The sequence below is a fragment of the Crocuta crocuta genome, unplaced genomic scaffold (genome assembly GCF_008692635.1).
Source record: "Crocuta crocuta isolate KB4526 unplaced genomic scaffold, BGI_CrCroc_1.0 scaffold138, whole genome shotgun sequence".
NCBI lineage: Eukaryota > Metazoa > Chordata > Mammalia > Carnivora > Hyaenidae > Crocuta > Crocuta crocuta.
Genome location: NW_027532585.1, coordinates 6,585,378 through 6,600,812, shown reverse-complemented (window position 1 = coordinate 6,600,812; position 15,435 = coordinate 6,585,378). Strand labels below are relative to the sequence as shown.

Genomic DNA, 15,435 nt, shown 5'->3' with positions numbered 1-15,435 from the left:
TCATGAATCCAAGAGCACCATACATCGAATGTAGCAGTGTACCGAAGTAGCCATGATTCTTCACAAACCGCAGCAAAAACTACTTCAAGTTTTCTATTCTTGGAAGCTGGGTCCTCTTAGTTCTGGGCAGATGGGATGTAAAGACAATGCCCACAGAATATATATAGACTGTGTTTGGGCTCAGCAGTTTAGGACTGGAACTCCAAATTACACTTGCAGTACCCAACTCACCCGACCTAAGACGCACATAGCGGTACAGGAGAAAAACTACTCCCATTAGAGNTGGGCACCCACAGCTCCCCGAGCCTGCCGCAAAAGGCCATGGACTACAATTCCCAGAGGCCCTTGCGACTGCCCCTCCCGTCCACACAGTTTCGAAGTACGGGAAAGATGGAGGGGCGTCGGGCGCACTCCTGTTGCGTCATTAGCGTGCGACTCCAGATACAAAACAGGTCTGGGCTGAAAAAGTATGGCAGCTGTTGAGGCGGCGGTGGTATCGTCGTCTTCGGAAACAGACACAGCCCAGGTCCCTGAAACTGCAGGAACAGCCGCAGCCACGGCCGCCACCGCATCAGCGACGGCTGCAGCCGCGGCGGTTGTGGCCGCCGCCAGGACCGGATCCGAAGCCACGGTCTCCAAGGCCGCTTTGGCTACTAAGCTGCTGTCCCTGAGCGGCGTGTTCGCCGTGCACAAGCCCAAAGGGCCCACTTCAGCCGAGCTGCTGAATCGGCTGAAGGAGAAGCTGCTAGCAGGTACCGCAGCCCGGGTGGGGACCAGGCTGGAAGCCGCAGAGAGCCAATGGGCTTGTTTTGCGCGTTTGTGCCTCCGTAAATAAAAGGAGGGGAAAGGGTAGGATGACCACTGGATTAGCTCTGGACAGAAATCTGGGGCATCTCGAACTTGGACTTGCCCTGACATGAACTCGTCTAGCCTAGTTGGCAGTTGTCGTTCTCAAGGGAAGAACAAAAAACGAAACACAAAAACCCTACACTTACACAAATAAACCTCTTCCCTTGGGAAGGCCGACCAATAATTCTGTAATCTGATCGCCCAGGAGCCTTTGCTTTGATTCACGTGGATAAGCTGCTCCTGAAGGAAGAACTGGCTCTCTTCCCCCAAAGTTGCATTCTTAAAAATGGTTTGGAAATGCAGATATTACTTAATTAACCAAGACTTTAATGTAGTGGTTTTCACATAGTGGGCATAAGAATTGTTTAGAGCCCCTTGTACAAATGCAGGTTCCTGAAACCCAGTGGTTGTGATTTTGAGGTTCAGGGGTATTTTCAGGAAACCCTTTTTAAAAGGTTGTGCTAGGTGATTCTGGTGTAGGTAGGCTGTGGATCACATTTTGAGGAACACACTAACTGAAGAGCATTCTTTTTGTTTCTTCACGTGCGCTGAGGGAGTCTTAGAAAAGCCTGAAAGATCTCAGTTCATCAGCCCAGTAGATTATTTCAGACAGTGGCATCCAGGAACCTTAGATTTATTGGATACCTACCTTTTAAGCCAGATCTATGCTAGCCTCTAGAGAAGTGAAGGTGAAAGATACTGTCTTTTCCTTTAACCGAGCTCAAAGCATAGACATTTCTGCAGCCTTTGGTGGTAAAACTATTTAGCCAATTCAAGGCTGCCCTGAACTTGACCCTGTTAAAAAACAGTACTACAGGAACTTTCTTCTTAACACAGAGTTCCTTGGCAAACTTTATTCTACGTTTTTTAAATGCAAAAGAAATCATTCTTATAGGAATTTGTTAATTAAAATGGACACAATGCAGATTCAAATGTTTAATGGCAATAGGTACATTCTGGCTACTTTCCTTGCACTTTGTTACCTGTAAGAATGGGTCATACAGGGAATGTCGAAGGAAGGAATTTCATTTGGCCTGATTTGTTAGCTCACCTTTGGCTCAGACAGATTTCTGATAGGATCGAAGCCATATCCTGGCCTTCTGGTTAATCTGCCTTCAAGGGCACTGAAGTTTCTTGTTGAAACTTGGTTAAAACATTGTTTCAAGGCCACTGGTAGGCTATCCTCCAGAAGCGGCTCACTCAGATGCAGATATTCTCATTACTCCATTTCTATATTGCCTTGGTTGGCCTATTCTATATGTATGTTAGTTAGACCAGACTTTCCCAAAAGCCGTTGTAACTGGCTGTCAGAATTACCTGGGAAGATTCTAAAAGATACAGATTCCAAGGCACCACATTCTGATGCTAGCCAGGTTTGACACCCACTCATGTAGAGCACCGTTAATGGAAATAGCCTCTACTAACATTTCTGGCCTTTTCCTATATTGATTCATAATCCTTGCTCTTCTTTGTCTATCTGAATCCTTTTAAGGCCCATTACATTAGAAAAGACCTTAACAAACATTCTTCCATAAATGTTACCAGTAGGGTGAGCGAAATTCCAATACGGTAGAGGTGGTGTGTCATTGAACTTGAAAGAGGCACATTTGGAACCAAAGGGAAGAAGCATATTTGTGGGCCTTCATATTCGAAGGAGTGTCAAGTTGAAAAATACAAAGAGTTCTCCAGAAGTCTTCTATAAACTTGCAGATGAGAAATCCATAGTGCATTACAAGCGAAAGGTGAAGAGTTCGAAGCGTGGGCCTATGCTTATGGGTTTGTGTTACAGCAGTACCCTTCCAAGCATGATGATGTAATCAGAGGGTGGCATTAGGACTGTGTTCCAGACAGACGGCGTTCTGTCAGGCCAAGCAGCCCAGCACGTCTTTTGGCCTTCTAATCTGGCTCCTCCATTATTGCTCAGCTTTCCTTCTTTTCCTTTTTCTGTCCCCACTTTGCGTTTTCTTTGGCTCTCTTATTTGTCTTCTCGGTGTCTGTGGTTATAAGGGAAGTTTGATGGGCTTGGGAGATGGAGATCAATATAGCTGTTCTGCTCTTGCCCTGTCTCATTTGAACTTCAGTAGCCAATATTCTGTCAATACATTGATATATATAACACTAATAATGCTAGTAATAATAATTTATTGTTAGAGTGTCTTGTGGTTTCCAAAGCACTGTCAGATAACATTATTTCAGTTTATACTGGGAGGACGCGATGGGCTGGGTTGCCATTTTCTTTCTTTAAATCTAAATGCTTCAGAGGTTGAGAGGCAACCTGTTAGTCACTTCCCACATAACCTTTTGTTGAGATTAGCTTCCTGAAGGAATATTGAGGATTTTGCTTTGGAGCGAAGGGCAGTGAAGATCCTTTGGGAACTTAATATTCTTAAAAGTAGCCTTGTGAGAGGTACTCCCAACATTAGGTAACTGGGGGCACCAGAAAAGAATACCAGGAAATGAAAAGAATTAGAAATGAAATTGTGGACTTGTAAAACTAGCTGCCTATGTAAAAACGAACTTCTTTTCATCATTCTCTAACAGCTCACTATCATTAGGAATTTACTAGGTTTTTCAGGGTTAGCTTGGATGTTTGCTCACGTTAAAATTTTTTTTTTCCCTTCAAAAATGAATTCTATGGGTGCCTGGGTGCCTCAGTTGGTTGAGTGTCTGACTTCGGCTCAGGTCATGATCTCGCGGTTTGTGGTTTCGAGCCCCGTGTTGGGCTCTGTGCTGACAGCTCAGAGCCTGGAGCCTGCTTCAGATTCTGTGTCTCCTTTTCTCTCTGACACTCCCCTGCTCACGCTGTCTCCCTCTCTCTCAGAAATAAATTAAAAAATTAAAAATGGAAAAAAATGAATTCTAGGTTCTACACAACTATTTCTTTATAATTGTAGTTAGGGAGTGTCTGTACATTTTTGAGTCTGTTCTTTGCTAGTAATATTATCATCTTAATCTGTTAAGTTTGTACAGTACTTTTGTTTTGAGTATTCCATCTATCCTCCCCCCCTTATTTATAGAGATCCTACTTGATTTGTCTTGCTAATTGCCATTTCTCATCCCAATTACTTTCATAGAAGCTGGAATGCCTTCTCCAGAATGGACCAAAAGGAAAAAGCAGACTTTGAAAATTGGACATGGAGGGACCCTAGACAGTGCTGCCCGAGGAGTTCTGGGTAAGAGATATGAATGGAAATTTGATGTAACTATCACTTATTGTAGAAAGATATTGGAGCGCCTGGGTGGCTCAGTTGGTTAAGCGTCCAACTCTTGATTTTGCCTCAGGTCATGATCTCAAGGTTCCTGAGGGCTCTGTGCTGACAGCTTGGGGCCTGCTTGTGATTCTTTCTCTCCCTCTCTCTCTGCCCCTCCCCTACTTGTGCACAAGTGTGCTTTCTGTCTCTTTCTCTCTCTCAAAATCTACTTTAAAAAAAAAAAAGAAAAGAAAGATTGATTGAGAACAGATAAGATTGACTAAAGCTCTGCCATTTTCAGTCTGCTTTGGGGTATGTTAGATCTACTGGATTTATAATACCTAAATATAATTATATAAATTATATAATTTCTGAAGAAGCCCTGAACTGGTACAAACTAGTAGAAACTATTAGAAGTAGCCACTTTCGTGTGTGGATGGGACTTTGAGAAAAGGTTTGTATATGTGAAGAAGGGCTAACAGAGCAGGTCTGAACTCGCTGTGTTTAGAAAGCCCTGCTCACAAGGCTTGCCCTTGGCAGGCACCTGGGAACTTGGATTTTGAGAGTGTCCCCTCCCCTCTCTATCTGTCAAGGGTGTTTTTGCTGTGCCTCAGCTGTTGGTGTGAACAGTGTGGTTGATGCTGAACACCTGCTTTCCTTTTTGGGCTGGAATTTTGTCCTTCCGCCCAAGCAGATGTGCCTGAGTGACCATCCCTCCCATCCTCTCCAATACGAACTTCAGGTCCTGAGTTTCCAGTAGGTTTCCCGGAGTGGGAACATTGCACACGTTACTGCTGTTTCTGTTTTGGAGGCAGGAGTGTGCTCAAGTGTCTCCCCACTCATAGGTGGAAGAGAGAATAAGGAAACCAATGGGTGAATTTCTCTGGTGTCCTTTTCCCATTTGATGCTGCCATGTAACATGACTATGTTACATTGTGAGTCTTAGCTGCTTCTGAATCATCCAGCCTGGGAGTGGTGATGGGGATTCCTGACAAGTATTTGGCTCTTTTTTCTGCCTATATCACATTTAATCTCAGAGATCAGCTCTTTTGGGAAAGTGGGCTTTCTGGTTCCTGAGAGGAAGTCACACTTTCTTTTGGAGGGGTACAGTGAGCACTTTACTGTTTGTAGAGGCAGATAGGTAGAATTGATTGACAGGAGAAAAATAATCCATCCCTATTTATTTATTTATTACGCATCTGGTAGAGGTTCTAACGTTTACCTTTAGGGACTGTTGAAGTATGTATCCGCATAGTGTCTGCTGTACAAACTTTTTGTATAACTGTATCCATAGTCACAAAAATATAGAAGTTGGGATTCCTGTCCCTACATCCTAGAAAAAAACTTCAATAGGACAATACTTACTTTTTACATGGTCTCGTGTTTTCTATTTTATTTTGTTTCATTTTTTAAAAATGTTGGTAACCCACTACATGGACTTCATGATATGCTAATTGGTAATCCACTACATTGATTTCATGATGCACTAATGAGTTGTGGCTCGTGGTTTATAAAATACTGTGCTACAGTGTCCACTCCATTTTATTAAAGCTAAAAAATTAGATACAAACAACAGACTCAATCTAAGCTCTCCAAAGGAAATGAATGCTTATTTAGAAGAAAAGGATAAAATCGGTGAAGAAAATTCTATTTTTCTTTGCTTTTTTAAAAAAAATTTTGTAATGTTTATTTAATTTTGAGAGAGGAGAGACCCAGCAGGAAAAGGGAGATACAGAATCTGAAAGCAGGCTCCAGGCTCTGTGCTGACTCTGAGCTGTCAGCACAGTGCCCAATGCGGAGCTTGAACCCACAAACTGCGAGATCATGACCTGAGCCAAGGTCGGCCGCTTAACCAACAGAGCCACCCAGGTGCCCAAGAAAGTTAGAAACAATATAGGAGTTTGCAGTTTCTAAACTTAAGAGTTTTTATTTCATTTGTGTTGGCAAAAATATCTTTACTAAGGCTTAAATAGATTTAAAAAACATTCGGAAATCCATTTTCCTGAATTAGAGAACTTGAACAGGCAAATTCTGACCAAGTTATTGTTTCTTGCCATAACTAATGATAAATTATTGAACAATTTACTTTGTGTGACGTCTTCAGTTTAGGGCATCATGAATTATGTACTTTAATCCTATTGTATCCTTTAAAGTAGATGTTATTATTCATCATTTTACAGAAGAAGAATTGAAGACGCAGAGAGATCGTGCATTGTTGTAGCTTTTGGCAGAGTCAGGATTTCGACTCAGATGTGCTCAGTTCCAAAGCTTTTGCCCTATCCTGGCATGGCAGATAGCTGGCCCTCCTGGCTGCCTCCCAGGCTCATCGCAGGATTACCAGCAGTCACCACATTCTTATCGATTGGTCCTACCACTGGCTTCTCAGTTCTTATCAGTTCAGCTCTCCATAAGTTCAAGTTTATTTGCTGTAACCATTCTGTTCCACTGTTTTCCAAGGCACAACACCAAAATATAAGAAGAGCCAGGATAGGGTCTGCTGTGTATTTATGAATGGACCGATTGTATTAGTTTCTGGTGGTTTTTACTCATTGGTATGCAGAGGATGGGAACATTCAAGGCAGTGAATAAATAAGTTTATCTTTTACCCCAAGCTAAGGGATCTTGTTGAAATTTCCATTTTAGTATTATGAACGGCAGGCATTTGGCTAAGATTTGTGTGAGTGGAAGTAGTTGCATTGGAATTAATTTCCTATTTGGACACTGAATTTATATTTGATCATCCAGGGACTTTTAAGATGATATAATCTGTGCATATGTCAAATGTATTAATTGTTCTTCTAATGCCTGTAGTTGTCAATGAGGAATAAAGTTCAAAAAATGTAGGTATTTAGTCACAGAATAAAGGATATTCATTGTCTAAATTAGTAGTTCTGGAGACTGTTAGAAGTTGATTTTGGTTATATGGTGAAATAAACACTGGGTTCTAATCATCATGTGTCCGTGATCTAGCTGCTTTATTTACTAAGTATATCCACCCTGGGAAAACCTATAATCTCTCTGAATCTCCATTTGTTTATCTCTAGAAAGGGGTAATATCTACCATACCTCTAAAATATTTATAGCATACAGATATAGCCCTACTTGGTAAAGTGCTTTATAAAAGGTTTTTTAAACAAAACCGAACCTGTGTGAAAAAATATACTTTTACTTTCAACATATAGGCTGTTTTTTGCTGTTTTTTTTTTCCTTTGTGATATTAATGGTACAGATTTAAGACTTTAGCTGACAATTTAAGATATAACCTGAAATTTAGATTTATAATTCGGTTACCCTATATTACATATAGTATATATGGTCTATAATTCTATAAAGAAGGCTTGCAAGATTCTCAAAATCCTAAATATGACCACGTCAAAATCTCCAGAATCTAGGCGTATGTTCGGATCTATCACAAGGGGGCATTACAATTGCAGATAGAATTAATGTTGCTAATGAGCTGACTTTAAGACAAAGGGATTATCTTGGAATATCCGGGTGGACCCAGTGTAATCACAGAGGTCTTTTGGGCCTTAGTTTTCTTGGATGAAGAATGGGAAGGTTCAGCTGGATAACCTTAAGATGCCTTCTTGTTTCAAAATCTACCCTTCTGGATCACTGAACTAGCAGAGAGATCAGCGTTTCAACCAGGGTGAAGTCACACATGTCAGCCCACTCTAAGACACCTGCACTCTGGTTGATAAAGCCGCTGTGCTCATCCTTGTATCTGAGAATGTGTGCAGTCCGTTCCTTTTTTAGAACCTCTCTCTTCTCTGTATGTTCAGATTCTAAACATCCTTTAAGGCAACTCAAACTCTGTTTGAAATGCTTGAAAGAAGCATTATCTGGTAGGTGTTCAGAGTATTCCCTTCCTTGACCTCCTACAGCAATTATTCTGTGTTCATTTTGTCTCTTAATCATATATTATCATATTGCTCTTATCATTAATTCATGAACCATTTTTTTTGAGCACTTGCAATTTCTCTCATTTGTATGAGATTTTCCCCATAAGGTTATAAACTCTTTCAAAGTCAGGAAATGTTCTGTTTCATTGAAAGTGTTGTTCTTGGGACTGTGTGTGTAGTAGCTGCTCCAGAAATATTGACTGGGGAGTCTTAAATGGAACAAAATTGCATTGGATCTTGTTTTTGTTGTTGTTAATGTTTATTAATTTTTGAGAGAGAGAATGAGCAGGGGAGGGGTAGGGACAGGGGACAGAGGATCAGAAGCAGGCTCTGTGCTGACCAGAAAGCCCGATGTAGGGCTCGAACTCAAGAGGCCTAAGATCATGACCTGAATCGAAGTTGAAGGCTCAACCGACTGAGCCACCCCAGCACCCCAGATCTTTATTATTATACAAAGTTTGTGCCTGGGCGGCAGCAGCTGTCATTTAAAGAGCAGTGTGCTCAACAGAGGATACTAAAGGCAGAACGTTTTTTTTATCTTAGTCTTTGTGCTAGTATGACTCTACCCTAGAAGCTTAGATGATTTTATGTAGGGGTTGAGACTTGAGCTGGGTTTTGAAGGATGAATTTTGAATAAAAAGTGTTGGTACCATAGGCATGGGGACCCTGTTGAGTATTGTTGGGGGCTTCGTAGTGTGCAGTACAGGTTATCGGAAGTGGTTATGAAATGGTATGAATTGGAAGAGAAAGGGCTAGAATGTAGAACAGTCAGACTGGTTGTGGTTTAGGCTAATTCGGGCTCATGACAGTGGGAAGAAAGTCTGGATGAGTCAAGTGGCAGAAGGATGAAAAGGAAGGGGGTCTACAGTTAGACAGTCTGATCTGAATTTTAACTCCACTATATACTAGTTGTGAGATTCTGTGCAAGGTTCTTAGAGTTTCACTGTCTCATCTATAAAATAGGGATAATTGTATTATTTTTTAGGGTTGTTATAAGGATTAAATGAGCTAATGAATGGGAAACATTGAGATTGGAATTTGATACGTGGTAAACTTACTGTAAATGTCCATAATAATTCAGCTTGCCGATCATTTCTCCTTGTTTTTTTTTTCTTGTAATTCTGAATTGTGATGTTTATATTGTGTTCTTTTACAAAATCGTATCCATTGATGAGAAATGCTTCAATTATTACAAAAATCTGTTTGCTCTCAAGTGCAGAAATGATTGTTAACCATCATTCTCACCTGGTGGAATGTGTTGTCATAAGGATAAATAGAATTTGATATAGAAGAGATAGGTAGGCATTGTGGTACTTAATAGATGGTCTGTGTGAATATATGTTCTTCAAGCTCTCATTTTACCCTGGATTCTTCTTTATGTTGATCTGTTATGTTTCTGTTTTCTTGATTGTATACTACTGGACACTAATCATCTCTAAATGGTTCATTAGCTGTGATGATGGCTTTTGCTTTGCTTGATAATGAACTCTGTCAAAGGCTTTATATTGTGGTTAAATTGTGCCATGTATCTTTCACTGATGCCCATATAAAATTCCAGTGAATCTTTGGAGATTCTTCTAAAACTTCATGATCTAACTGTCTAGGTTGAGTCTTCCATCACGTTTAACACTTGGAGAAGAAAAACATGTGTCACCCATCTTCTCTTTAGAATTTCTAAGTTGCATGACAAATTAAACTGATTAGAGTAAGAGGAGCCCTCTAATTATGCTGAATAGATGTTCTTTCCAACTTTTTATTATATGTTCCAGGAAATTGTGACCAAAATATATAGATATTTTAAAAACCTAGTTTTCAGAATAGCAAGTCATAATATTTCTTTCTTTGATTTACAGTGGTTGGAATCGGAAGGGGAACAAAAATGTTGACCAGTATGTTGTCAGGATCCAAGGTAAGAATGCTGGAAAACTTTTGCTTTTCTTTTCTCTTGAATGTTTTTCTTAATGACTTATGTTTTGGATTTTGATCAAATAAAAAATACTATGTGCATTCCTGAACATTAATTACCTGTCATGATATCTGAGATTTGAAATGCTGAAACTATAAATCGGAAATTCTTTTTTTCTTTTAATGTTTGTTTATATTTTGAGAGAGAGACAGAATGTGAGTGGAAGTGGGGGTGGGGCAGAGAGAGAGAGAGGGAGACCCAGAATCCAAAGCAGGCTCCAGGCTCTGAGCTGTCAGCACAGAGCCTTATGTGGGGCTTGAACTCACAAACCATGAGATCATGACCTGAACTGAAGTCGGACACCTAACCAACTGAGCCACCCAGGCACCCCTATAAATTGGAAATTCTTAATTGAAAAGAAGATTGATTTATAGAAGCAAAAATTCTGCAATACCTATAATTTTAAAAAATTATACTCTTTTTATATAAATCTGTTTCTTCGATGTAAGAGAACTTACAGATCATGACATCTATTGGCAGGTTTTCTTTAACTTTGGAATTTTTATAGACACAATACCATTTTGTAACCCATGCACTTTTCAACAAAAGACTTGCCTTGTTTAATGGTTACAAGAAGGTTTACTAAAGAAAAGTGAGGCTTCTTTAGGATGATAAGTACAATCATTCACCAAGAGAGAGAAAGGGTTATTCAGAGGGGTAGGAAACTGTGTAAATCTGTGTGTTGCTTCAGGCATTCAACCAGAGGGTAGAAGTCTGCATGTCAAAGGGGTTCACCTATCTGGGCCTCTCAGTTTTTCCTTAGGAAAAATGCTTTGATCCCCTCCAGTGTCTCTTCCAGCTCTCCAGGAGACAATAATACCTGTGTTCTAGTCAGCAGTGAGGTGCTCGTAATACTGATTGGGGCTGAGGGCCAGTGAAAATGCCTATGGAGGGAAGATTAATAAGCCACTAGGTAGAGATGTATTTCAGCAAGTTCCTAGACTAACTTTTTATTTAATAGTTGATAAAGTGAATTTGTCAAAATTGTTTCTTAAAATATATATAATGGGCAAAGACCATTTAAAAAAAAAAACTTCCAGTTTGTTGCAGACTACTTGATGACTTTTGTAAAATATAGTTTAAATGTTATGGCAGTGTCAGGTTGCTAAGTACGCTTCTCAACAGCCGTGTTTTCTGAGTTTATCTCGTAGACACTGGCCCATGGAACACACTTTGAGTGGCAGTGGCCTAAGTAAGCTTTTCTTAAAATAAAAAGCCCTAGAGAACACACTGTCTTTGATATCCCTTTTTTAGTTATCAACTGGAATAGAAATGTGTATCTTTCAGTTGGAAAGGATCTTAATACCTTAGGTAAATGGAAACATTTCAGTGTGGCTTGCTGCATTAACCTTTAAACTGTTGGTGTTGAAAAATCACAGACTACAGAAATTGTGTTGGAATGGCAGAGTTTGACTGTTTTGCTAAATATGTACATTGTGCTTAAATACTTACACATGGAGTCTAGAAATGTTTCTGATACAGGGTTTTGCCGTTTGCTTAATGTTTGTTTCTTAAATTCAACATATAGACAGTGGTTACTTTGATACTGGATTATGGAAGATATTTATTTTCTTTTTTCACATTACTTAGTATTTTACAAAATCTTTACAATGAACAGATCACTTTTATGATAATAACAAAAAAGCTATGTTCACATTAAGGATTTGTTCTTTTTCAAATATTCATTATTGGGGCATCTGGCTGGTCCAGTTGGTTAAGTGTCCGGCTTTGGCTGAGGTCATGATCTCAAGGTTCGTGGGTTCAAGCCCCGCATCGGGCTCTGTGCCGACAGCTAGTTCAGAGCTTGGATTCAGATTCTGTATCTCCCTCTGTCTCTGACCCCTGCCCGACTCATGCTGTCTCTCTCTCTCAGAAATAAATAAAACATAAAAATTAAAAAAAATTATTATTCACCTCTCCCCTCCTCCCGAAACTACAAATACACTATTGAAATGTTTTACATATAAATTCCAGGAATATTTCTAGAAATATGACCAGAAATGTAAATATATTATTGGCTCTGGTTTTGGCTTTATTTATCACAAACCATTTTGGTATTCAGCTTAGGAAAGCAGAATGTTATACAGTGAAATCACTGATCCTTGAATTACTGTATCCTAAATAGAAAACCCCAGGTGCATCTTATTACGGAAACCTAGCTCTTGGGTGCTTCACATTTCAAAAATAAGCATTATTATTTTGTTAGCTATTTGTTTTCTTATACTTTTCATTTTAGATTATGTGTCTGTTAAAAAATAAGTCATTTGAATTTAACTATGTGGAATATTACATTTTTATCAAAAGTAGTTAAAAATTGTTAATAAATTTTTTAAAATAGTTTTTAATTTTTATTTTTGAGAGAGAGAGAGCGAGCGAGAGCGCACAGCAGGGGAGGGGCAGAGAGAGAGAGGGACACACAGAATCCAAAGCAGGGCTCCAGGTTGTGAGCTGTCAGCACAGAGCCTGACACAGGGCTCAAACCCATGAACTGTGAGATCATGACCTAGCCATAGTCAGAAGCCCAACCTACTGAGCCACCCAGGTGCCCCATGAATAAATTTCTTGAAACTAGATTTTGTCTGTATCACTGGAAGCAATTTCAGAGATTGCTTTCAAACATTTTTTCCCCCAAAACCCACAGTGAGAAACTCATTCTACATTGTGGCCCTATATATACATACATGTATAAAAAACAAAAGTTTAATCAAACAGCCTAAACCGTATATATGATGTCCTCTGGATATTTTTCTTTCTACTTCATTGATGCCTGTAATTGTGCCTAGGTAGGCACAGACCTACAGTTTGACCCAATGTTTACTCTTTCTCCACTTTCTACTTGTACGATGAATTTTATTCACATCACAATGCTACTAGAAAAATTAGACTTACAGTAGCTGTAGAGTGGAGTTACCTCAAGAGTAGAATTATTTAGTTCTTGGATGGCAGATACTCGATGTTCACATGACAGCCATATCGCAGTACATCCTTCCCTCACCATCCAGTCGTGATTAGAGATATTGTTAACTGAACGTGGCCCCACACTCTTTCCTGCTGAACCGAGGAACATCCTAAGAATCCATTTCAACATAATGCCACCTCGTACAGCTACTATCATTTAATGGGTGGAGTGCTGACCTTTTTAATAAAATCTTTATGCCATCAGATTATTTTGTTCCATTCTTTCAAGACCAGAGACTATTCTGACCACCCACTTTCTTTCTTGCATTCCTTCCAATTCAGATCAGTGTAAGATTTAAGGGACCCTCTCTGTATTCTTCGTTGCTTCCTCTCCTATCTTATCGTGCTCTTTGCTTTGCCAATTATCATGTTTCTTTTGAGTCATTTTCTGCTTTCTTTTGTGTATAAAGTGTACATGTATATACGTGTGTGTACATGTGTACATGTGTGTACATGTATAATGTGTATATAAAGCCTCTAGGTTTTCTGTATAATGCCTTGTATTCAGAAGTTGATCGATAAATCCTATTATAGTTGACCCTTGAAAAATGTGGGGGTTAGGGGCACTGACCCCCACACAGTCAAAAATCACCATATAACTTTCCGTAAAAATTTAACTTATTAATACCCTCCTGGTGATCAAAAGCATTACTGATATCAGAAACAATTGATTAATACATACTTTATATATGTATTTATATTGTATTATTCAAGTAAGCTAGAGAAAAGAAAGTGGTATTAAGAAAACCACAAGGAAGAGAAAATGCATTTACACAACTGTACTGTGGAAAATTGCATCTAAGTGGACTCACACAGTTCAAACCCTTGTTATTCAAGGGTCAATAATGTCACTTTTCGCAGGTATTTCACGTATCCCCGCGTCTCTGTCCTGAGTTCCAGACCTGTTGCATCTCTAACTACATGTCCCACAGACCCTGACATTTATTTTATCTGGGCGAGTTCTGTTGGAGTCCTTGAGTACTGTCAATTTCATTCTTTTTCCGGATCTTTGATTTCTGGTAGCCTCGGCAAAACGTGGCCCTTGTCAGAAAGAGGAAGGATCAGCTGATTAAAGCCAGTTTCTTGTATATGTGCTTTAGAAACCACATGAGCAGAGTATGAAATCACTGATGTCATTTAAAGACTAACTGGCATTATCCAGATGTAAGGCTATTCCCCTATCCCTGTGGAGGTAAACCAAAGCGATACCTGTAGGCATCTGAGGCCCGTGTTTCCTCAGGAAGCAGCTTTGTAGGCCTCCAGCAATTAAAAAAGTGTTACTATTGGGGTATCCAAACTTTTCCACCCCAGATGTGTTCAAAAGATCGTAACTTTCCCCACGTATACAGTGGCATCTTTAGGTTAACCAGTCAATGTCAACTCTGAGGTGTGATTTTAATATCGCTACTGTGAAACAAAATCCAACTCTCCAGGACTTGTGCATTTCCGACATTTTCTCCGGAGGCTGGTCCAATGTGTACCTTGTCTTTACACTCTATTAATACTCATATATTCCATAAGTACTATATTGAAAATTGGAAGGGCTTACACTTAGGATCTATGAAGAGTTGTGCCTTTTTAATGAAGACATTCAAAGTCACATGTTGGGGCGCCTGGGTGGCTTAGTTGGTTAAGCGTCCGACTTTCGCTTAGGTCATGATCTCGCGGTTCGTGGGTTCGAGGCCCACGTCGGGCTCTGTGCTGACAGTCAGCACACAGCCTGGAGCCTGTTTCAGAGTCTGTATCTCCCTCTCTCTCTGACCCTCCCCTGCTCACGCTGTCTCTCTCTCTCTCTCTCTCCTAGAAAAAAACAAAAAACAACAAAAAAAACAAAGTCACATGTTGGTTTGGTAGGTTTTTAAAAAAATCTTCTGCCTCATCGTAAATAATATTCTTTTGTTTGTTCATGAAACTTTGAATCACAAGCTTTCAAAATAAGCCTCAAAAAAGCAGTTGCCTACTTGAGATGGACATGATTATCTTTCTGTAACACAAAAACATTTCCCTTTCTTCTGAAGGGTACAAAAGCTGATTAGCTCTTAAAGCTATGTCTAGCTAGTACCTTGCTGTGGGGTCTGGGAGCTTGGAGATGGGTGAGGTAGAGAAGAGAGTAGTGCTTGTGTCAGTGAGAAACCATGAACCTCAAAGAGCACACAGTTCAGTGGACACCTCTTTAAGAATCTCACAGGACCTCCATTTGTTTTCGTGTAGTCAAATTATGTTGTAATGAATACATTCATAGATTTCAGAATTCCCAGGTATGCATCCTGTCTCTGTGTAGAATATAGGCCAGTGAACGGAAATACTTTAGATCCCAGAGGATAAAATGGTAGCGTTAAATATATACATTGCCATGTCTTTTTTCTTCTAACCCATATCTTCTTGGTGGTGAGGTTTTGTTTCACTAGGAGGCTTAACTGTCTGGGTGGATTTTTCTAAGTAGTTTGCAGATCATTGACTAGAATTAAAAGACAATTATCACAACATAATTGAAAACTAGACAAGGGAAAACTAGAAAACAGCTATGATTTAGACCAGTGGTTCACAAAGTGTGGTCCAGGACTTTTGA

The 15,435-nt window shown here is 39.7% G+C and overlaps 1 protein-coding gene across 1 annotated transcript in view; it reads left to right on the top strand.

Annotated features, from left to right (window-relative positions):
* The first annotated feature begins 444 nt into the window (after positions 1-444).
* Positions 445-15,435, top strand: part of TRUB1 (TruB pseudouridine synthase family member 1) — a 36,329-nt gene continuing 21,338 nt past the window's right edge. The window contains exons 1-3 of the mRNA XM_077779542.1: positions 445-752; positions 3,924-4,022; positions 9,796-9,851. Coding sequence (XP_077635668.1) covers positions 470-752; positions 3,924-4,022; positions 9,796-9,851 — 438 coding nt within the window. The 5' untranslated portion in view covers positions 445-469. The remainder of the gene's footprint in view (positions 753-3,923; positions 4,023-9,795; positions 9,852-15,435) is intronic.